At 43.4% G+C, this 22,065-nt stretch overlaps 1 protein-coding gene across 2 annotated transcripts; it reads left to right on the top strand.

The window, feature by feature from the left end:
* Nucleotides 1-1,836: 1,836 nt before the first annotated feature.
* On the top strand, nt 1,837-19,434 carry LOC118229750 (protein ENL-like). Of its 2 annotated transcripts, none has more exons than XM_035422063.1 (12): nt 1,837-1,961; nt 6,132-6,312; nt 6,925-7,007; nt 9,718-9,861; nt 10,455-10,580; nt 13,737-14,483; nt 14,879-14,969; nt 15,134-15,245; nt 15,591-15,684; nt 15,958-16,026; nt 16,194-16,265; nt 16,592-19,434. In XM_035422063.1, the coding sequence occupies exons 1-12, from the start codon at nt 1,950-1,952 to the stop codon at nt 16,718-16,720; spliced, it is 1,860 nt and encodes a 619-aa protein (XP_035277954.1). In that variant the 5' UTR covers nt 1,837-1,949; the 3' UTR covers nt 16,721-19,434. The 2 variants fall into 2 exon arrangements, with proteins under 2 accessions (XP_035277954.1, XP_035277953.1); XM_035422062.1 differs by having other exon boundaries at nt 15,958-16,035.
* The last annotated feature ends 2,631 nt before the right edge of the window (nt 19,435-22,065 follow it).

The raw sequence follows: 22,065 nt of genomic DNA, 5'->3' as shown, positions 1-22,065 counted from the left end.
GCCTATTTTAATTTCAGTCATTTATTGGAATGGTTACAGGTTCTCTTTGTAGTTATAAATAATTGTATAGGTTACTAACCAATAATAAGAAAAGTTGTAAGAAGGATCTCAGCAGAACTTTTGAGGCATGGTGTCCAACATTATTATTATTATTATTATTATTATTATTATTATTATTATTATTTGTATCTAGCAGATGCACACAATTAGATTATTATAATGTGATTTTTTTTTTTACTTCATAAACTAACTGTCCTCATATGCAATGGTGCTAAACTGTTTACAAGGATTTTTGTTGTATTTTCCAGGCTCTTGATGTCTCATAAATGCTATTGTAAATATTTTTAATAAACATGATATTAATAATAGATTCTTTGTGTTATATAGGTGTGGCTATGTTCACATGCACACATTCAGTTATTTTTAAATCTCATTTTGGCTGACTTTTTGGCATTGCAGGGATAAAATTGCCTTTTGCCCGCCAAAAATGGTATTGGACATATTTTCAATCAACATAGTGTCAATAATAGACTATGTACTACACAGTTGTGTATGTGCTTGTGACCATGCGTCATTTCTTAGTCCTTCTTTGCAGGATTATTTACATTGCAGGGGAAATATTGCCTTTTTGATTTTAAAAAAATATTATTGTAGGTTATATGTTTTTAAAAACAGACAATATATATCATATACAATAGTTGTGTATGGGTATGTGTGTGTGCATACGCACAAACATACATATGTGCATATGTATTTATTTTTTAGAAGTCTTACTCTAAATAGTTTTCTATTTTTTTTTTTTTTTTCTTCAATCAGGGACTATAGTGCAGGCCATCTATATTATGTAACAGTGTGACTGAGGAGACTCCATCAGGGAGTGCATCAGATTGCAATGATAATGACAACATTAGTGATGAGGAGTATGAGCCAACAGAGGGAGAGTCCAGCGCTGAGACAGGAATTGAGATGGAGAGGTAGACAGGGAGTGAGGAAGAGGTTGATGAAGATTCACCAAGACACCAGAGAGGGAGAGGCAAAAATAGATCATGGAATTGCTGGGATAATGATTACCACGGTGTCCCATCTCCCTTCGTAGGAGAGTTTGACAGTTCACAGTCAAGACCCAACCAACACACGCTTCGCCTATATCTTTCAATTGTTTTTGTCAATCTTCCTTGATTAATTGTTGTTGCTGGTCAGAATACATATTTACATAAAAACACATTTCAGTTGGATGATACCTCCTATGCACAGTCATGACATTTTTGCATGTTTGACATAGTTTTCATGCAAAAATGACACCTTTGAAAAAATTTAATTGATGCTGGATTTCTTTGTGTTAAATATCTGTTTAGCAATGACATTGATATAACTGTGAATACATTCATTTAAAATGCTTAGAAACACATTTTAAATCTGTGTACTCCAAAGTGCCATTCAACCCCATTTTACTCCTTTGATGCATGGTGTCCACATACGTTAATACGTGCTAAATACGTTTTTGGAATGTATATTTAAAAAAAAAAAAAAAATTTAAATTAAAAAAAAAAAGTTTTTTTAATTTTGTTATTATTTGTTTGTTATTATTTTACTTTGCGTAATAAAAATCATCTGAAAAAATCCTGCTCAGATTTTTAATAGTTCATGCATGAAAGGGTTTACATGCATTAACTAAAAATGGGTAAATTCGGGTGGGCTGGCTGGCTGGTTCTTACTACTGTCAGTCACCGGAGGGAAGTCCCACCTAGACAAAACTACGATTGGCTCTACTTTTACCAGCCGCCAAAGCTTTTCCGTAACCGATTGGTTCCACGCGCATTCTGTTTCGAATGGGTGCCTTGAGTTTGAGGGTGGAATTGTGCGTGGCTTCCGGTTACTGGATTGACACACAATGAGGCGTTGGGAAAGCCGCTGTAAATAAATAGAGTAATTGCAGAGGCCAGGGAATCATGGAGAACCAGGTAATGAGACGTTCCTGCTCCCTGGCTTGTATTTAACGCTCACTACCGACGCGACAGATTGGGAGCGTGAGGGGGAAAATCACATACCCAAAAGTCACAATGCCGTGATTGCTAGTTAATGTTAGCACTGCTGATAAAATGACACAGGGACGTAGCCAGCATAGCAAGGTAATGTTAACGTACTCTCGAGGAAGACACGCATTGCTGGCAAGCTAGCTAGCTTCATAAAATGGGTCCGTGTGGTGCCGTATCAGGCCTCGGGAGTTTGAAATGGGTAGTAGCCTAGCCTTAGAAAATAGAGCTCCTGGCTCCCAGTTATTGAGGTGCGATGATGTCGCTGTGTTGATGCTAACTACTGGAAACTAGTAGCATGGGTGCTATATTGCTAGCCTATGTGATTGTATTTTCCATGTCTTCACATTGAGATTAAGCTCGTTGAAGGAAGGCGAGGAAATGGATAGCCAACGTTAGTTAGCAAGTTAGCTTAGTGCTGGTAGTGCAGGCCGGTGAGAAAGATTGAAACTACTAGCGGGAACAGCTCTTGCTTCGCTATAGCTGATTAGCCCCAAGTCGTTTTGCTTAGCTAGTAGAAAGTAAGCTAGCTTTAGTCTTATGCATATTGGAAGTGTTGTAGCTAGCTAGCATGCCAGATAGACCTAATTGTGTGATTATATGTTGTATTTTTTACGATAGCGTATTTATGTTATTTGAGGATTTTGGCTGACTAGTTGGCATTTATTTGTATTACACTGCGTGCCTTAGAAGTTAAACTTTGCTTAATTCAGTGCTGTGCTGGCTTGACTAACTATCGTGTTAGCATGTGTACATTTTTGTAAATGGTACTTTTGACATTAAGTTACTAATGTTAACAAGCTAGGCTATCTACCTAGCTAGGAAAATTGGCGTCAGCTAACTTGGTTTACTTACAAGTGTGACTGGCTCATTCGACAGCTAATTAAGTTATTGCTTTGCACATAGCAAGGTAGGGAGAAACCTATCTATCGATATATTGCCCTATTTGGAATGTGGCTGGCTCACTGAGTAAGCTAGCTTGCTAACTACCCGGCCTTAGCCTACTTTGTTGAACAATTAGTTATGTAGGTGCCCTCAGTACACCTAGCAGTAGCAAGCCACTCAGCAGATCGTTTACTTTTTAGCAAACACTTCAAAGCATACTTTCTTCTATTCACTTAAAATAAGTTGATCAAAATAAGCTCTTAGAAGTATATTGATTTTAAGTCTTGTGGCTGGCATTTGTTACTGTCCTAATATGAAGCCGGGTAGAAAAGCAGAGCAACTTCTTGCCGGAAAAGCCAAGTCTACAGTCGTCGTACGTTGGACCGTTCAATCGCAGTCAGAAAGGATAACATAAGCAAAAGGAAAGTCAGGTTATTATTTGTTTGAGTCGTATCTGGTTTTTGGATTTGTATTTTTTAATTATTTTTTTAAATGATGGTTAGCCTAGATGCCTTGATTTTTAATAAGAGGATGTCAGTTGAATATCCTGATTAGTCTATGGTTCGCAGAAATTCTTCGCAGTTAAAGTTGACGGGGCTGTAGGTATGTCGTAAAGTTTGCCCGTTAACAATTGCGAAAAATTGGTGAATTTGTTCGTCTATCAGGCGCAGTTAACTGTTTGTTAGTGGTACCGCACTCAGCTCTGGTCGTATCATTTGTGCATAAAAAACCTTACCACCACCATTCATATGGTGCATTCTTTGTTGGTGTGCTTTGCTTCTGAGACCGACTAAATACTATACATCATTCATCTCTTAATGATGCAAATATTTATTGATATCCGGTGAGGTTGGCATGAATGTTCAAATGAATCTAGCTGTCAGGCTTCCATGTTCACTGCAGTGTAAATCCATTACCCTTGCAAGCGTATTATGAGGCCAAAGCAGTGCTGTCAAGGAGGCATGACCACTTTCACTCAGGTGTGTATCGTTGGTTGATTCTTAATAGATGCACTGTTGGGTTGAATCCAAATGTCCGCACTCCCGAGTCCCGACTAGGGATGGGGAGTCAACTCCGAAAGAGTCGATTGTCATTGCTCATCAGAATGCCGTTCTATTCTACTTCAGCTCAACGTCAACGATTATTTCAATGCCCCGACGTTTATTCAATTGCGTTCATTCATCACTTTAGGTAGGACAACTCGGGTATGGATTGGGGAGATACGCTATATGATAGTCTACCCATCATAAACTGTAGCCAGCTAACCATATACCGTAAAAAAAACACTTCACTGCTGCCTTGTCATGTCGTCTGTCAGCACTGCCGTCATCTTTCTGTGTGTAAATAAGCGTATGATATGGTGACATCAACAATTTGGAGTTATATTACTTCGAGTGATGACAAAAAATGTCCTGTAACTTATGTAAAAGGTGGCTCAAATATAATAAAAGCTCATCGGTGACGTGGAAGCATTTAAAAGCTTTTCATGCCTCTGAGCTGCAATCAAAGGCTGTGCTATGTAAAGGACTTTCATCTGATAGAGATGAGACGACTTCCCCCATAAGGTTAATGGCCCTGGCTTCTTTTCAGTAAAGCTCAAGAGATAAAGTTCTGAAGCGAAAAGGAGTGTATTGTGTAACCTAGGCTGGTTTTGGTTTCCAATAGACTTTGAATGTAGCCTAATTTGAAAAGTAGCCGAATCACCATCAACCCTTGTATCTTTGATTGGATCACTGCCGAACTGATTGCATGCTGGCGTGTATCTGTCAGTTGTAAACAACAACACAGTCTTTTCACTACCACAGTCCGTGGAAGTGATTTCATCTGTAGTAGACTGGTGATCATTTAGCCTTCATCCAGCGCCCCGAGTGATCACAAAATAGGGATCAATCAAAGAGCCACAAAGTTTTAAACACATCCAACACACTCGCCCCAAATTCGCATTCAGCCCGGGAGCATTCATTGGTCTTGTATCTAGCTAGCACTTTTTCCCCTCGTCAGCACTTAGGACAAGAAAGAGCAATAAACCAAAAAGGGGCGCCTCCCACCCCTTCTTCGCTTATTAAGCTACACCTAAACCACGTCATTGAATGTTTAACCCTTTCTACACTCACCTTGTCTCGTATTTGTATATAGCCTATTACCCACCCAGCAAAATCTGGTTATAAAAACAAGCACAAAGATGTCTGTCTACGTACAGTCTTGGCTGAAAGTTATTTCGAAGTCTACATCGTTTATGTATCATTTTAACTGTGTAGCTTAAATTCAATGAAATCTTTATTATTATTATTATTATTATTATTACTACTATGATTACTCATTTTTGACCATTTTGGCAAGATTACCTATACATTAATAAGAAATGTAATTGGCTCCCAATTCCCTATTGAAAAGCAGTTAATACTGTAAACAGAAAAACAGTCTCCAAGACCCATCAATGCCATTTTATTTATTTTTATAATATTGTATTGTACTGGATAACTGCATGTTATCTACATAACTGCATATCACATATCACGCGTGTAATAGTCACTGTTTGATTCATGCAATTACGCATTAATATTTGCTCTCATTTCTTCGTAATTTTTGGCCCAATTAAAGGTTAAATTGAATTGCTAATCGAGGCTAGCATATGTTCACCATTCTCAAGTAGCATACACTAGGCTACACCATTGGCCTATCAATGTGTAATATGGTTCATACGTGTTTGAAAACCGCACTTTGCGATAGGATTCTGTTGGAGTTGAAGAGTCTATTCCAACGACTCCTGAAATTTCAGCCAGAGTCAGTTGGAGTCGATTCTAAAATTTTGGGAGCCGCGCTCCCATCTTCTGGTTAGTGGATTCAGCCTCAAGGACTTCGGTCTTACAAACTGTGATATTGTCTGAAGTGTTCAGCTTCATTACATGAAGGCTGCAAGAGTACAGGGCCATGAGGGTCTAAAATGCACTTATGAGACTGAACTTGAGACCTCACTTGTTGTCGTGGATATAGCCACTTTATAAAGTTAAAATAATTCAATGTCTGCAAATAAGTAGGCCTATACAATTGGCAGTATGAATTGCGTTGGAAGACCCTCTTTGTTTGTTTTTCCATCATGCTTGTTACTCTATTTTTGTTACTTTCTTTGTTACTTAGGCCTACTGTCTCCCTGGGATGGTGACCGGTGGCCTGTAGGTTCAGTACTGATGTTCGAGTTCTTTCTCCCCACAGTGCACGGTGCAGGTGAAGTTGGAGCTGGGCCACCGGGCTCAGCTGCGGAAGAAGGTCACCACGGAGGGCTTCACGCACGACTGGATGGTGTTTGTCAGAGGGCCCGAAATGGGCGACATCCAGCACTTTGTGGACAAAGTGGTGTTTCGACTGCACGAGAGCTTCCCCAAGCCCAAGAGAGGTGGGTCCACAGAGGCTGCCATTTCCATGGGTCTGCTACTGTCATGGCTGAAACCTAGCATACCAACAAAAACTTCAGGCTTTTTAATAAGAAATTGAGTAACTACATTCACGAAAGCACAGCACTCAGTGATTTCTGTAAGACGTGGGCAGATTGAATCTTTTCTGTGTACTGCCTTCATGTCTAAGCATCTGTGATCACCTATGAAGGCCAAGTTTTCACAGAGAAATCTTGAGAACAGACCTGTCGTGAATGCAGGCACAGAATTCTTTTGACCTGTACAACTGCTTTTAACCTTTAGTGCTGAAATACACTTTATTTTAGTGCACTTCCATTTAAAATCTTTCATATGAGCATTGAGACAATAAATTGGTTTGTAGGTCATTCATTATTATAGGTCATTTTCCCTTCAATTGCCGTGGTTATTTCCATTGTGTTAGTGGAAGCTGGGAGCCGCAGACGTACCGTAATTTGGCCATAGTCATCATTTTGACTTCTTCATTTTCCTACAAGTGATTTTCTTGATTATGCACTCTGATCGACTTTCTTTGTGTCTGTGTTCTTGAGCAGTTGCTCGATAATTTGCTGTGTGGCTCCTGTTTGAATCCGCAGTGTGCAAGGAGCCACCATACAAAGTGGAGGAGTCGGGGTATGCCGGCTTCCTCATGCCAATAGAGGTCTATTTCAAGAACAAGGTGGGTATTTATAACATGCACGTCCAACCAAACGCTTTTCCTGGGTTTCATTTTCAGATGCGTTCGCTTCCTTTCCCTCACGAAGGAACTCTGCGTTTGGGATTCTACACGTGTATCACCGTGAAGCGGGATCGTTTGTCAGTCCCTCACACTGCCGTTTTCCATGTGCGTTCGTCTTTACCGTGCTCTGCAGTGGTTGAGTAAAAGTGAAGATCCGAATATTAATACGGTCGAGAGTCCTTGTCCGCCATGCCCGTTTTGCCTCTGGGCTTTTCTTGTTGGACTGGATCAGGCTGGACTGGTACGGGCCAGACTGGACCAGATTGTCCCACTTCATGCAAGGTTTTGGTACTTTTGCCCTAGAATGTATGTTTAGGATTGTCAGTTTCTTCCCCTTCCTGCTGTGCTCCAGGTAGAATAGCGAGAACGGTGTAGATTGGACCACAGATCTGTCTCCAGTATTCCATGGTTTTACCCGCACAATCTGCTAATACCGTGATGGAGAGCCACAGGGTGCAGTCTTCTTTTTCACTCGGCACCTAATTGATCAAATAAAGCAGTTGGTTTTTTCAAAGTTGTCTCACCTCACTTGGTTAATTGAGTCTGAAACTGTAACTTATTTCAAGGTTAAAGTAAAAACCAGTAGACCCTGCAGCTCTCCTGGGCCATCAGGCTCTGTGGGCACCTTTGTGCTAATATACTAAACATGCTAATATTCCTAAAACTCCTAGTCCTAGAGAGCCCTGTGTAAACTGGTTTTAGCTCCAGCTAATCCCATAATTTGTTGAGGTAATTGAGAACATGTCTTTGTGCTTCCCATGGTTTTTGTGTTTGATTTAAATCCTTCAGAGTGAATGAATGTTCTCGGGTGTTTGCACCTTCCGTGTTTAGGACTCCAGTGTGATTTTGCTTGTCGATCAATCGTAGTCACTCAATTATTAAGATCCACACTATATAGGCCTTGTCCCTTTTGCAAACTGTTGCTCCATTCACAGCGTGTTAAATGCTGAAAATGGACGATTCATTTCGTACCAAATTCAGCATGCACTGTTGTTTGGGAAGCCCTGTTCCATTCATTGAACAAGGGCAGAAAAGTTTGACGTCATTGATAAACACTGTGCTTATTCAATCGGAAGAATGTTCTATTACATTTCAAACATTCCCCCTCTTGGACACCCTGAACAGTTTTCTGTGTTTGGCAATACTCCTCAGGAGATATTTCCTGGGTGTGCCACTGGTGGGGGGGTGGGGGTTAGCAGTAGTGTGCTTAGCTGGAGTTTAAACCACAGGTTTAAACCACTAGACCACAAAAATGCAAGCACCAAAGTGCATTACAACAGAGAATCCTTATTTCACATATTTGGATAGCCGTTCCAGTTGTAATGCAGTTCTGTGGCCTATCGTGGAATGTGGACTCAAGTTGGTTGGAATTGGTGCTGTAGTTGACCCGTTGTGTTCACTAAAGTGGTGGTGTATGACATATTGAAAGAAGTTAATGTATGTAATTTGGTACAGTATAAAGGGCATTATTTACCATCTTTAGGGCACATTATGTCATAATGTGTTATTTTAGAAATTTACTTTCTCAATGATCGCAATGTTGTGAAAACATTTTGAAAATAATAACACCTGGCCCTGCCCACAGAGAAAGAGGCACACCCCCATCCCCTCTTTTCTCCTGGCACGTCCTCATCAACAGGCATCAACATTTTTAGCTGTGACTCCTTGGCAAGGAGGATTACAGGATTACAGACTGGCATAACGTTAGCTACACTAAAATGTCAGCTGCAGAGTTTTAAGAAAACTGCACTGTTATAAACTGTATGTTAAAGTTCATGGGAGAACGCATGTTTTTTCTGACCATTAACTGACCAAGAGATGGGCTTGAATGAGAACCAGTGCACACAGGCTGCAGGGCCAGGATTAGGAACCCCAGCCCTGAGTCAACAGTTACAGTCGTTGAGTGAAAGGGAGGTTGGCTTTTGTTTCTCCTCAGAGCGTGAGGGAAAATAAGCGATTAGCGGTTAGCTGAGGCAGTCTGGGAGAGCAAATCCTCGTGGGCCGCTCCAGCCACTTCACGGGACGGACAGTGCAGACAGAGGGACAGACTGACAGGTTCAGGACACTGGGAGGCTGCAGTAGGAGAGAGTGAGAGTGAGAGAGAGAAAGAGAGAGTGAGAAGGAGAGGGAGAGGCAGGGCACAGAATTGGTGAGTACAGAAGAATTATTTCTGATTTAAAGTTAATTTTATGAGCCCGTGTCCCTCTGCGTTTTTCCTTTGTCCACAGGTTTGCTTTTTCAAAGTCCTGCCTTTTTTATTACAGCGTGTGTATTCATGTACATCATATTAGGGCATGCTCTTCTTTTCTTTTAGGGTTTCTCTCTGAAAAATGTATTTGATGTACAAAGTTCCCGTAGACTGTGTAATAATAATAATGCCCTTTCTTACTTTGTGGTAGTGGGATAATCTGCACATAGTTGGCACCATGGAAGTGAATGCTTCATCTCACAAAATTCAAAAGTCACACTTTCATTCCGCCCTGGGTGATTCACGCGAAAGGAGTCTCGCGCAGATTTGTACCTCTGGCGTTGCAAATCAAATAGAAATTTTTGGCGTCATCACTACGGAGAGCGGCGCATATTTCCACAGCGCTCACGACACCAGTGATTTCACAAAAACGTCCCCGCCCCCCTGTCTCTGTGGCTGCAGGAGGAGCCGAAGAAGGTGTGCTTCAACTACGACCTGTTCCTCAACCTGGAGGGGAACCCGCCTGTGAACCACCTGCGCTGCGAGAAGCTGACCTTCAACAACCCCACCCACGAGTTCCGCCGCAAGCTGCTCAAAGCTGGGGGGGTGAGTGGAGGGGGGGGGCGGGGTGGAGCTGTGGGCGGTGTTCGAAATGTCAGTTAAAAAAAAAAAAAAATACTACCTGATACTCAGATTATGAATTGAAAGTGCCCATCATATCCTCTGAAGATTTTTTTAATTGAATTGTAAATTTCCTAGTCTAATTAATTGAAAGGTCAAAGAACCCCAACTCCACATCTCTTTGTTATTGCTATTGTTGGTATCGCTGTTATTGTTATTATGACTCAATATTTATGACTAGGCTTTCTATACCCCACAGAAAGTTTGCATTTACATATTTGCGCATATTTGAGTTGTTATTTTTTGGGTTGTGTATTAAAGGGTTGCCAATATTATTTTTTAATCTTGATTGTCACTGTATTGGTGCTGACTTTCTGTTTGCATTCAGACCTAAGCAGCTTAAATCTGAACTGATCTTCTTTGTGTGACAACTCATTTTCATATGCGCTGTATTCTGCCCTTCTCGCCTTTCTCCTTGCTTCATCCCTTGTTTGTTTTCTTTCCTCTCACCCCCTCTCCCTACTACTTATCTTTTTTCTCTGCTCTCTCTCACCCTCTCTTGTTATTTTCTCCATCAGGTGATGGTGGTGCCTGAGGGGGAGGAGCCTGTGTCCAGGCCCAGCCCTGACTACCCCATGCTTCCCACAATTCCACTCTCCGCCTTCTCCGACCCGAAGAAGACCAAGCCCTCCCACGGGTCAAAGGTCAGCCCAAGTGCCTTATATGACACACTAACCTCTGCTATACATTTTTTCCCCCTTTTTATTATAACATTGTAAACACATTTCTTAAACACTGCCATGTATTTATTACTAAAGCCACTTTCACTTGACCAGCATCAAAACGCTCGACATGGCGCCAAACCATTAAATTCCTATGGAAGGAGCGTTGATTCCCAACTTGGCAGCAGCCTGCTGTTACTGCCAAGTTGCGATCCTCAAAGTTCAAATCGGTTGAACTTTGACCCTGTTTTAAGCTGATCGTTCATAGCATGTCCACTCGCATCACGGCTTTGTATGGAGCAAGCAGATGTTAACATGGTAGGACATTCTGGGTTAAGCCCAGAATTTTCGATTTCCAATGCGAGTTAACAATTGAGCCTTTATACCGCAGACGACCTGCAGCTATCACCACTTGTTACAGTTTTCCGAATCAGTGGTTTTCCTGGATGGATGACTGGCGGCGCCCAGTTCTTCTCATGCGTGGTCACTGCCTTACTTGCCTTACTTTTAACTGTCAGTGTCTGCACTGTGCTTTTATGTTGCACCAGAGAGACTGACAAACAAGACTGTTTGTTATACTGGTACTGGTATAATGACAATAATTTGAACTGAATTGAATTGAAAAAAAATTCAAACCCTGAATGCAGTTTTCATTTGCAACAATAATTTTACAAAGGCATGCCTTTCATCATTGCACTAAATGGTTTGGTAAATGCAGTCATATCATTCACGTTGCCATTGTAACAAGAAGAAATTATCTCATCACTAAATAATTTTAAAAATCCATAAGCTTGTTTAAACCGATTATATTTTCTAATTCAGATTAGCTTTCTGAAAGATTGTCAGCAACAGAAAGAAATGATTGGCCTAATAAAATCAATATTAGAAAGTCCTGAATTAGCCTCTGCAAAGAATGGACCTGGTATTCAGCTTAAGGCAGAATACTTGTACTTACAGAAAAGATTGAAACTAAATGATCATAAAATAGATTTTGTTTAATGATTTTGAAAAGTAAATTAAAATGCAAGTTTTTATTGACAGGTTTTGCTCAATGTGATTAGTCTTTTGGGCAGTGTATAATGATATGTGATTTTTGCATCGTATTAATGGAAATATCTTGTTCAAAAAAACAGAACTACATATGTTCATAAAACAGAACTACATATGTTCAAAAAACAGAACTACATATGTTAAAAAACAGAACTACATATGTTCAAAAAACAGAACTACATATGTTCATAAAACAGAACTACATATGTTCATAAAACAGAACTACATATGTTCATAAAACAGAACTACATATGTTCATAAAACAGAACTACATATGTTCAAAAAACAGAACTACATATGTTCATAAAACAGAACTACATATGTTCATAAAACAGAACTACATATGTTCATAGAACAGAACTACATATGTTCATAAGGAAACTTTAGGTCAGTGGGTGTCAGAACTGAAGTCTAAAAGGAGCTAAAAGCGCTACTCGGCTACTCTGTTCTGAAGTGATCTTGTGGTTCGCGGTTAAAATCAGGAGACCGTGGAGACGTAACCATGGGAAACAGCCGCCCCGGTCGTCCCACGGCTAAGTCTTCAGTCTTGGAAGGGGTCAGGTTTCGGCCAAAAATATTTTGGTTGGGTGTCAGAAGGCTAACATTCTATATAAAGAAGGAAACGGTCAGTGTCAGATTTTGACTTTGGCAGGGCAGCCCAGGTCCGTCAGCTGTAATTATTCTATATATATATATCTATATCTATATCTGTATATCTATATCTGTCTATATCTATATTTGTGCTCTGTGTAAATCCTTATGTTCCAGTGTTCATTGTCATTGTGTACTCTTTGGCTCTCTGTTGGGACTTCTGAGTGAAAATTTAAGCCAGTCAGTTTTATTCACTTGTGTTGCTTACTTATCGCATTTGTTTAAATAATAAACAAGAAGATTTCACATGTAATACACTGGGAAGAACAAAGTCAGAGGAAGTGATTCAATGTACATGAGTAATCGAGGAAATCAAAATGGGAACATTCTTGTTTGTTGCTTTGTTCGTAGCTCGATTCGTGTGTTTTTGGTTGGGAGTGCTGTCCAAATTCCAGAAACCCGCCACTCATTCCGACCTCTTGGTCAGCTGATGACATTTAATTGGCCAAATAAATCGGCCACCCTTCCAAATAGTGTTTTAGGGTTATCATGGTGTGTGGGGGGCTTTGAATCGGACGGGGGGTTGGTACGTCCCTGAAGCACGCCACTGAGACCAGAGGCAGTTCAATCACCCGACAGCACTGTTGGGTTTTAGGGCTACCCTTACTCCAGAACACTTGGTTTGATGTTGAGATCAGGCTTCTTTAGGCTTTGGCCTCTGGTTTGTGTTTCGCTTGGCACAGTCCAGTGTTGGCATAGTGTTGATTACAGCCATGCTCCTGTCGCTACACCATGTTACCGCATGAAAGCGAGCAGCGTAAGCGGATACTTGTCAGTTTCCGAAATCCAGTATTCATTTCACCATACTCACAAGCTCAGTTTTTTTCTGTGCTCAGTTAGTAGACTGGATGTCTATCAGGTTGGTGCATATACTGTACTGTGCAAAAGTCAGAGACGAGCCTTTCTTTTATTTTATTTAAGAGTGGACAAATACTTTTATATTTTATGTGGTTGTGGAGGCTTTTCTGTTATTTTCTGTTAAATGTGTATTTTCTGCATTATTGTCTGACTCTGAAAAAAAATTGCATTGAATGGCTTATTTGCCTGGAAACTGAAAAAATGAAAAAGGATGGTCTCTGACTCTTGCACAGTACTGTGGTGGATCTTGACTGCAGGTTGTTGTGGTTAATTTTGAATGGCTTAAAAAGGTTAATGACCGCACTACTATTGATTGAATGAGGAAATACCTCATTTGAAAATGTTCCTTCCTTGCTGTTACATTAAAAATGCATGAAGGTTTTGCAAATGTTCCCTGTAAACCATGTGACGTCATATATCTGGTACGAGTATGAGAATTCATGGTAATTTATGCAAAAATTTGGAAAAAATAAAGTGAATGTAGTTCATCGAATTCATTAGCTTGTTATTTGAGTGTGTGTTTGTTGGCTGTGTGTTTTTTGTGAATGTTAACTGTGATTGACTAACCCACCCGAACAGGAGCCAAATAAAGATGGTAGTGGAGGCAGCAGCAAGGGTCCAAAGCCTCACAGGCCAGCCAAGGAGCACCGGGAGCGACCGCGCAAGGACTCCGAGAGCAAGGCCGTGTCCAAGGGTGAGGGCGACCGTGACCGCGACGGCGGCGGCGGCAGCAGCAAGCCCGCCCGCGACCCCTCGTCATCTTCCTCCTCCTCCAACTCCTCGTCCTCCAAGAAGACTGCCGAGGTCAAGCTGAAGGAGGAGAGCAAGGCCCCGCCCAAGGCGGCCTTCAAAGAGCCGAAGCTCACGCTGAAGGAGGGCATGTCCCCGAAGGGCGGGGGGAGTGGGGGAGGGGGCGGAGGAGGAGGAGGAGGAGGAGGAGGAGGAGGGGGAGGAGGGGGCCCGCCGGAGCCCAAGGCCCCCAGCAAGCGGCCCTCGGCCATGGAGTCCCCCAAGCCTAGCGTCAAGAAGCCCAAGAAGGGGGCCCCCGAGGGGCCCAAGAGCGGCGGGGGCTTCTCTGGCACCTCCCCCCGCATCTCCTCCTCCTCCTCCTCCACCACGGCAGCGCCGCCCACCTACCCGGACAAGAAACCCCCGAAGAGCAAGCGGCGCTGGGTCAAGGTGAAGACGGAGACGCCGGAAGTGCCGGAGGTGCCCGAGGTGCCCGAGGTGCCAGAGGTGCCAGAGGTGCCCGAGGTCAAGGAGCCCAAGAAGCCGCCCGAGTCCGAGGAGTCCAACTCGGAAGACGAGGCCTCCTCCAAGTCTGAGGTGAGAGGCCGCCGCCCTCCCCACTTACACGGGCACTTTGCTTTGTCACAGTGTACCCACGTTATTCATCAGCCCCGAGCACCTGGCGGAGATGAGAAGCCGAGTTCATTACTGGGGCGACATGGCTCAGGAGGTCAGGAGGATTGTCTGGCAGTCGAAGGGTCGCCGGTTCAGACCCCGCCCTGGGCGTGTCGAAGTGTCCTTGAGCAAGACACCTAACCCCTAACTGCTCTGGCGAATGAGAGGCATCAGTTGTAAAGCGCTTTGGATGAAAGCGCTATATAAGTGCAGTCCATTTACCATTTACCATTACAGACCAGCTTTTTTTGACTAGTGTTTGTGGTGTGTGCCTGACATGCGAGCGGTTAACCGGCCGAATTCTGTCTCCCCAAAAGCAATCGGCCCCTTCGAGCCCCTCCAACTCCACCTCCAGCTCTGACTCCAGCTCCGACTCCGACTTTGAGCCCTCGCAGAAGCAAGGCCAAGGTGCGGTGCGCGTGCGTGCGAGTGAGCGAATGTGCGAGTGTGCGAGTGTCCGTGTATGAGTCCGCTTTTAAGTGTGCGTGAATGAGTGCGCGTCTGAGTGGGCGAGTGCGCGTGTCCGTTATTCGGTGAGCGCGACGTGTCGGTGACCGTCCCCTTTCTCTCAGGTCCCCTGCGCTCCATGGTGGAGGACCTGCAGTCGGAGGAGTCGGACGACGACGACAGCAGCTCCGAAGGGGGGACGCCCGTCAAAACGAACCCGCCCAACCGCGACTCGCGGTCAGTATGTCGCTCTCGCGGTCAGTATGTCGCTCTCGCGGTCAGTATGTCGCTCTCGCGGTCAGTATGCCGCTCTCGCGGTCAGTATGCCGCTCTCGCGGTCAGTATGTCGCTCCCGCGCAGCCGTCCGCGGGAATACAGCGAGCAGCGGTCCTATAAATACACGGACCCGCTGCCTCAGACAAGAGCGTCGGGGTCAGTGTCACTGACAGACCTTGTAGGAACACGTGTGCTTGCACTCACAGACACACACACACACACACACACACACACACGCGCGCGCGCTAGAAGCATCGTGAATAAAGCCGCGCTGGCTGAGCGGTCTGTCCCTCCTCCTCTTCTCAGTTTGAGCCTGGACAGCGAGAGCGACAGCAGCGACGGATCCCACCCCCCGAGTCGAGAAGCCCCGCCTCCGCAGCAGAAACACATCAACAACAAGGTGAGGTCGTGCCCCCCCGCCACAGAACCACACCTCCAGCAAGGTGAGTAAGCGCCGCTCCACCTCAGGAACGTGCCGACAGTGTGAGTCTCCATCCCCGCAGCAGAACGTCCTACAACGTGGTTGGCTGACAGCACTTATGGGTCACTGTTTACCATGCTGGGCGCGCCTCAGGTGTGGAAGAGTTTAGAAGATCATAAAATGCCTAAAATCCCCCGTTCTCCCTCTTTCCCCCCCTCTCTTCTGTTTCTTTGTCTCTCTCCCTCTCTGCAGAACTCTGGGAGAAAGAGCCCAGACCCTTGTACCAGGACAGAGAAGATGTTGAAGAAAGGGTACGACAAGGTAGGAAGGGTAAATCAACTTTTATTTACATCTTATTTCCCGTTTGTTTGCAATGGTTTTGTAAATGTTGGTGCAAAAGCAGTACGGCACATTTAGGCAGTGATATGCTATTAGCGTTAGCTAATAGTCCCATCTTACCCAGGCAATCGCCTCTCTGCTCTCCTCAGGCGTACACAGAGGAGTTGGTGGACCTCCACCGCCGACTGATGGCTTTGAGGGAGAGGAACGTCCTACAGCAGGTTTGAGCTTGCGGCTGGACTGGCGCGGTCAGGTGTATGCGTGTAGTAGGGCAGCATATAGTGGCTAACATACTGAGCTATATCATTCACCAGTTCATATCCCAGGTGAGCCACTGCTGTGGTGCTGTTGAGCAAGGTAGTTGAACTGCTTCCATGAGGAACTGTGTGCAGATTGCCTACATTCGGAGACTTTCTTATGTTAGACAGTAGACCGAGCTTTGGTTTTTTTGGTAGCGTCATTGTTTTCTCGCTTACATGGAATCTGAAAGCGTTGTAGGGAGGATTTTGACCGTTTAAGCGTCAGTCTTGTACGTCTGTCCCGTCAGATCGTGAACCTCATCGAGGAGACCGGCCACTTCAATGTCACCAACACCACCTTCGACTTTGACCTCTTCTCCCTGGACGAGTCGACGGTCCGTAAACTACAGAGCTACCTGGAGGCCACAGCCACGTGACAGGAAGCGTCCTTCCAGGCGAGGAGTCTTCTCCAACTCCGCCGTCTCCGCCAGGACCCCGGAGGGGAGGTGTGAGGGGCGCTGAGAGAAAGAGGAACCCGTGAGAGCGCCCGGCGGCGAGGGACGGACGGACGAGCGGAGCCGCAGAGAAGGAAAGGAGAGGACCACGAACGGCACAGAACAAAGCGAACCTTGCTAGGACGCGGCCAGAGGCCGGGCCGATGGACCGGAGGAGTGTCGTGTGCATTGCGGCCCAGCAGTTCCTCTGCCTTCCAGCCTCGCCCATCTTCTCCCCTTCTTCTGCCCTTTCTCCTCTCAGAACCTGACCCCATGTATTTCTACACGCTTGTCTTCGGGTAGAGCAACGGTAGAACTGTGTTGTACACTTTGCACCAAAGCTTGAGTGGCAGCTGTCATCTTGCTCCTGGTCCTGGCACCGGGAGCAAGCCCTGCATCCTGGCTCTCCATCACTCTCCACACTCACCCTATCCCTGCTGCATTCACATTTCTTCTTTTCAAAATACTGGTGACTTCTCCTCAGGCCCCATACCTTCCCCTTCCCCAGCTCCTTCCTGTCCTGCCTCTACTTTGCCCACCCACGGCATCATGGGTACGTGCAAGGGATTAATTTGCAAGGAACTAAGAGGAGGAGCCTCTTGAGGGGGGTGAAGAAGCATTGAGAAGCAGCCTTTCAAGTTTGAGTCAATAAATTGGTCAAGCCTTGTATTTAACTCTTATTTTATTGCTGTTTTCAGGCATTTTTGCTAGCCAAAATGGATACGGTTAAGAATTGCAAGGCATGAATGTACTTTCGTCTTGTTTTTGTACAAATTTTTTTTAATGGGCTCACAAGAAGCGCTCACCACCCCCCCCCCGCCTCCTCAGTGCCTTTATCTTCAAGGGGGGGCAGTTTGTCTGTCACTTGGAAAAACTGGGATCCCCCTCCACCCCCACCCCGTGGTCAGAATGCGGCCCAGACCGGCGAAGAGTTGTCCAGTTGGGGTTCCCCTCGACTGCATCTTAAGGCGGAGGGGCAGGACAGGCCTTCAGAGGACAGAGCTTCACCAAACAGAACAGACCCGGACGAAAGGCGATTTCTCACGTGTCCGATGGAAGGTGCAATTTCGAGGTCGGGTTCAGCAGAATGGATCTACGTCAGATGAGGTCCCAGGAGCACTGGAATGCTGCGTCATGTGCTAGTTCAGACAGCCATAACCAAACCCACTGTGGCTCCTCAGTCGACCCTTTTACACTTGAACTGCCCGCCCCCCCCCCCCCCCCCCACGCGTATGGTCCATGTGAAATGCCTATTTATTGTGACTTTGATAGCTTTAATGGTGGACTCCACTCCGTTGCTAGGCTAGCGGTGCAAAGAAGTCTTTCATGGATGAGTGGAGAGTTCGATTCAAAGTGTCTAAAACTGTGAGAAAGCACATTTTCCACAGCGCCTGGCTGACCCTCTCTTTCTTTCCTGGGGAAAAGATAAACTGATGTCGTCGGTCCCCCCCCCCCCCCCCCCAAAAAAATAACAATTTCTGTGGGGAAACCCAACCGCAAAAACGCAGGAGAGGGAGCAAACGGCCGTGTGTGTGTGTACCAGTCCATAATTGTGCGCCTGAACTTTTAAACTCCAGAACCCAGAGTCCACCAACTTTGACCTTTGACCCAGGCGCTCAGCACGTCCCTTGTTTGTAAACAAATGGGAACAGAAAGGGGTGGAGGAACAGCCCTCGACCCCCAAGAGAGTCCCTCCGTCTACTGACAGTCAGTTTAATTTATATACCTCTGCACTTTTGTGGCTGTGGCGACTTCAGTACTTATGGAATTATCTAAACTGTATTTTTAATGATTTTATACTATATTTACATGCAAAATAGTATTGATTTTTTGCCTACCTTTTTTAAAAAAGTTCTATTTAATTGTTCTAGTATTTTTATTGGCATGTTATGTCATACAAAGAAACACAGCCCCCAGATCTGTATACGTTAGCCTTAGTATCACATTTTTTTTTTTTTTTTTACAGTTGGACACTAGTATTTCATTTTATTTTCGTTCTTTTTTTTTTTTTTTTAACAGTCAGACACTATGTGACAGGTTTTATTTCGGAGGGCGTGTATTCCTTGTACGATAAGCTGACTCGGTTGTTGTCTTAGGAAAGCATGTAGAGCAGACTGAATGTGTGCTTATTAGATTGTTACTGAAAGTAATGTGCGTGTGTGTGTCGAATATTTGAGTGTTTTTACTCAAAATATGTGGCACCGTTCTAGTCGTCTGTACTCTGTGAGGTATGGTTACAACACCCAGGCACAAAGTCTCATTCCCACATTTTTTCCCTTTGCTCCAAGCAGTTTCTGACCTCTAACTCGCAAGGACAGAAAAAAATGTACCATAGGAAATCAGAATCGGGGTGGTAGAACAAAGCATTTCAGCTTGACTGCAGGATAACCTGCAGATTATCTTAGGGATGTAATGTGGGAGGAGACTGTGCTGTGCTGGTGGGTGTGGTTTGTATCTGCTGGGGTGGGTCGTATTTAACAGGGGTATTGAAGATGGAATTGGTGGGTTCCATGGACAGAACAGAAGCTCAAATTTGGTATTGTGAGTTTGGTATTAACTTGGCATTTCGTGCCACCATGTGGCCATATAGTGCAAGTTGTAACAAGAACTATAATTTTTATTTTTGAATCATATTAATAAAGTCAGTGAGTACTGTCTGCCCCTTGTATTAGTTTGGTCACTGAACTTCGACAGGACTGAGAGACTTGTCAGAAGCTGAGCAAGGGTCATACAGAGGTCAAGCCAACTTTGTGGCATTGTCTTCCCTGATGTCCAAGGTGATTTCAGATGGCTAAACATCTAAACCTTTTTCTCTTTCCGGAGCATCCATGGTGGGTAGGTAGCCCTAGTCCTGATTTTCCTGGTTTTTTGGTTCAACAAGACTGAGCATGAATATTCATTCTGAATGGTCAAATGTTGAGTACATCTAACACATTGAGTCTTCTTCATTAAGCCTAATAATTATTAGTCCAGTTGCATAATTGCGTTTGGGTGGAGCGAAAACAACATTGCTGGCTACCTACCCCTGATCTGTGTGACCTCTCTGTGCACAATACGTGTTCTACTGATTGGTACTCACTACCCATGTGACATCTAGATCAGTCATAGACAAGTGCGCATCAACAGTAGAGAAATGTAGTATGCCTTTCCTGAAAAAAATGAAATGGTGTCCATCTGCATACTTAAGGTCAGTTATGTGCACTCACTGATGTCACACACTGGTAGGTTAAAGTAGAAGGAACCGCAGTACTTGAATGCAGCCAGTCAGTGTGACATCTGCACCAGAGCTTGAAGCTACAAAAACTACAAGACCAGATGTATGGAAACGTACATTTCAAACTGGAAAAAATAGGAACACTGACCAAGTCCAATAAGGCATAGTGATGTATTGTTGCGCACAAAAAGAACACCGAAGGCCTTCAAAAGGTATAAAAGAAGAGAATTATGGCTCTATTGCTGGGATGTAGTTTCAATACTCATGCCTATTGTACATTGCACAAACACTCCTCTGTAGAACAATGCCAGTACCAAGAAAGGTCTGCCACAGCTAACCTTTGGCTATTCTTCATATATTCCTGCACAGTGTCATTAAATTATACAGCAATATTCAATATTGCTCAGCATTTTGGATTTGCAGAAAATTCTTTTTTACAAGACAAGGCTACTAACAAAATAAATCTACAACTATTTTACATTTGTTTTCCTGTATATTTCTTTCCTGCCACATTTCCAGATTAAAAATGCCTTATTAAAACCAGAATATATAGTGAGCTCCATTATGCTTGAGACAGACATTTTTTCATGATTTGGCTCTATTCTGAAATTGTTAGGTTTGAAACAAACAATGCACATGTGATTAAATTGTGGATTATCAGCTTTTATTAAAGGGTATTTTGATATATTTCAGTTTGACCAAGTAGAGAACACAACTGGGGGTGGGGGCACTGCATAAAAAGTGGTTATTTTTACATGGTGAAACCAAAATGTATTTTTTTTTTTACTTATTTACTAAAAGCTGACAACTTGCAATTTAACCACATGTGAATTGTTTGATTATAAATCTAAAATGAGTTAAGAAAAAAACACGTTTATTTACACAGACTTGAAAACAACTGATCACTTTCTGGGTTCCTGTGTGGCTGATTTTGGATTCGATTTGTAATCATGATCACTTAATCCCACAATAATTTTTCAGGGTTCGTACGGTCATGAAAAACTTGGAAAAGTCATTGAAATTTAAAATGCAATTTCCAGGCCCTGGAAAAGTTATGGAAAATAATATTTTTTGAAAAGTAATGGAAATATAGCTAAAATTGCATCAAATACAATTGCTAATTAATCCAATCATAAAAATGGTATGTATAGTAATAAAACGTAAATTGGTACGTAATCTTCGCGGTATTTTGGTGGTGTGAGAAGTTAATTCGGTCTGGCTCAGTCTGTTTACAGGCACGCCCAACAGACACGCTTTTGCTAATGTAGCAGTTAGTAAACGTAGGCCCTACTGTGCCAACAATATGCCAGGGAAGTGCAGCTTCAATAATATATCAGGTCTCGAAATTAACTTTTTTTACTTGGTAGCACTGGTGCTCCCAATTTCAAAAAGTTAGGAGCACCCACCAAAATGTAAGGAGCACCAACAATATATGCAATAGATTTTTTTATTGATAAAAAACGACAATATAACAGTACGATTTACAAGTAACAGTTAAACTGTCACGCCTAAAATGTGTCGACTCTTCAAGGAATTGCGTGTTATGTATTCAAACGACAAAGCGCTTCTCGTCACATTAATACCGCTAATTAAATCAACCGCCAGTAAACTGCATCGGAGAAATTAGCTGTTTCAACCGGGTCGCTACACAAAACACTACGTTAATGTTTAAAAAAAAAAGCCGTAATCGTTCGCTTCAACTTTTCAGCTTTCGATAACGCTAATAAATTGAACATAAACTTTTGTCCTCAGGTAACATAAGTAAACGCATTAGCTCTCTGTGTCGCGTGACAGTGGAGTGCTGCAAAAGGGAGTGATTGCAGGCTAATATTAAGCCATTTAAAATCAGCATTAAAGGTAAGAATGTCAAGCTCACGAAGACAAAATGTTAAACTATTCGAATTAAAATATGAAAGAATGTATCTAAGTGTGTCTGTCTGGTGTTTATTTGTTTTAGAGAGGCACCATATGTTTCAGATGCAGACCTAATTTTACTTAGTGTTACAATAAATAATTTTAAATCGTCCTGCTGAGAAAGTTTGTTTTGGTCATGGAAATTCAGTTAAAGGTTGTG

This window comes from Anguilla anguilla, chromosome 6, assembly GCF_013347855.1.
Source record: "Anguilla anguilla isolate fAngAng1 chromosome 6, fAngAng1.pri, whole genome shotgun sequence".
NCBI lineage: Eukaryota > Metazoa > Chordata > Actinopteri > Anguilliformes > Anguillidae > Anguilla > Anguilla anguilla.
This window is presented reverse-complemented; position numbering and strand designations above follow the sequence as displayed.

Excerpts from the sequence above, each read along its gene's own strand:
- LOC118229750 (XM_035422062.1), top strand. Across the intron at positions 15,685-15,957 it reads AGAAACACATCAACAACAAG|AACTCTGGGAGAAAGAGCCC; the intron begins GTGAGGTCGTGC and ends CCCTCTCTGCAG. Across the intron at positions 16,036-16,193 it reads GGTACGACAAGGTAGGAAGG|GCGTACACAGAGGAGTTGGT; the intron begins GTAAATCAACTT and ends TGCTCTCCTCAG.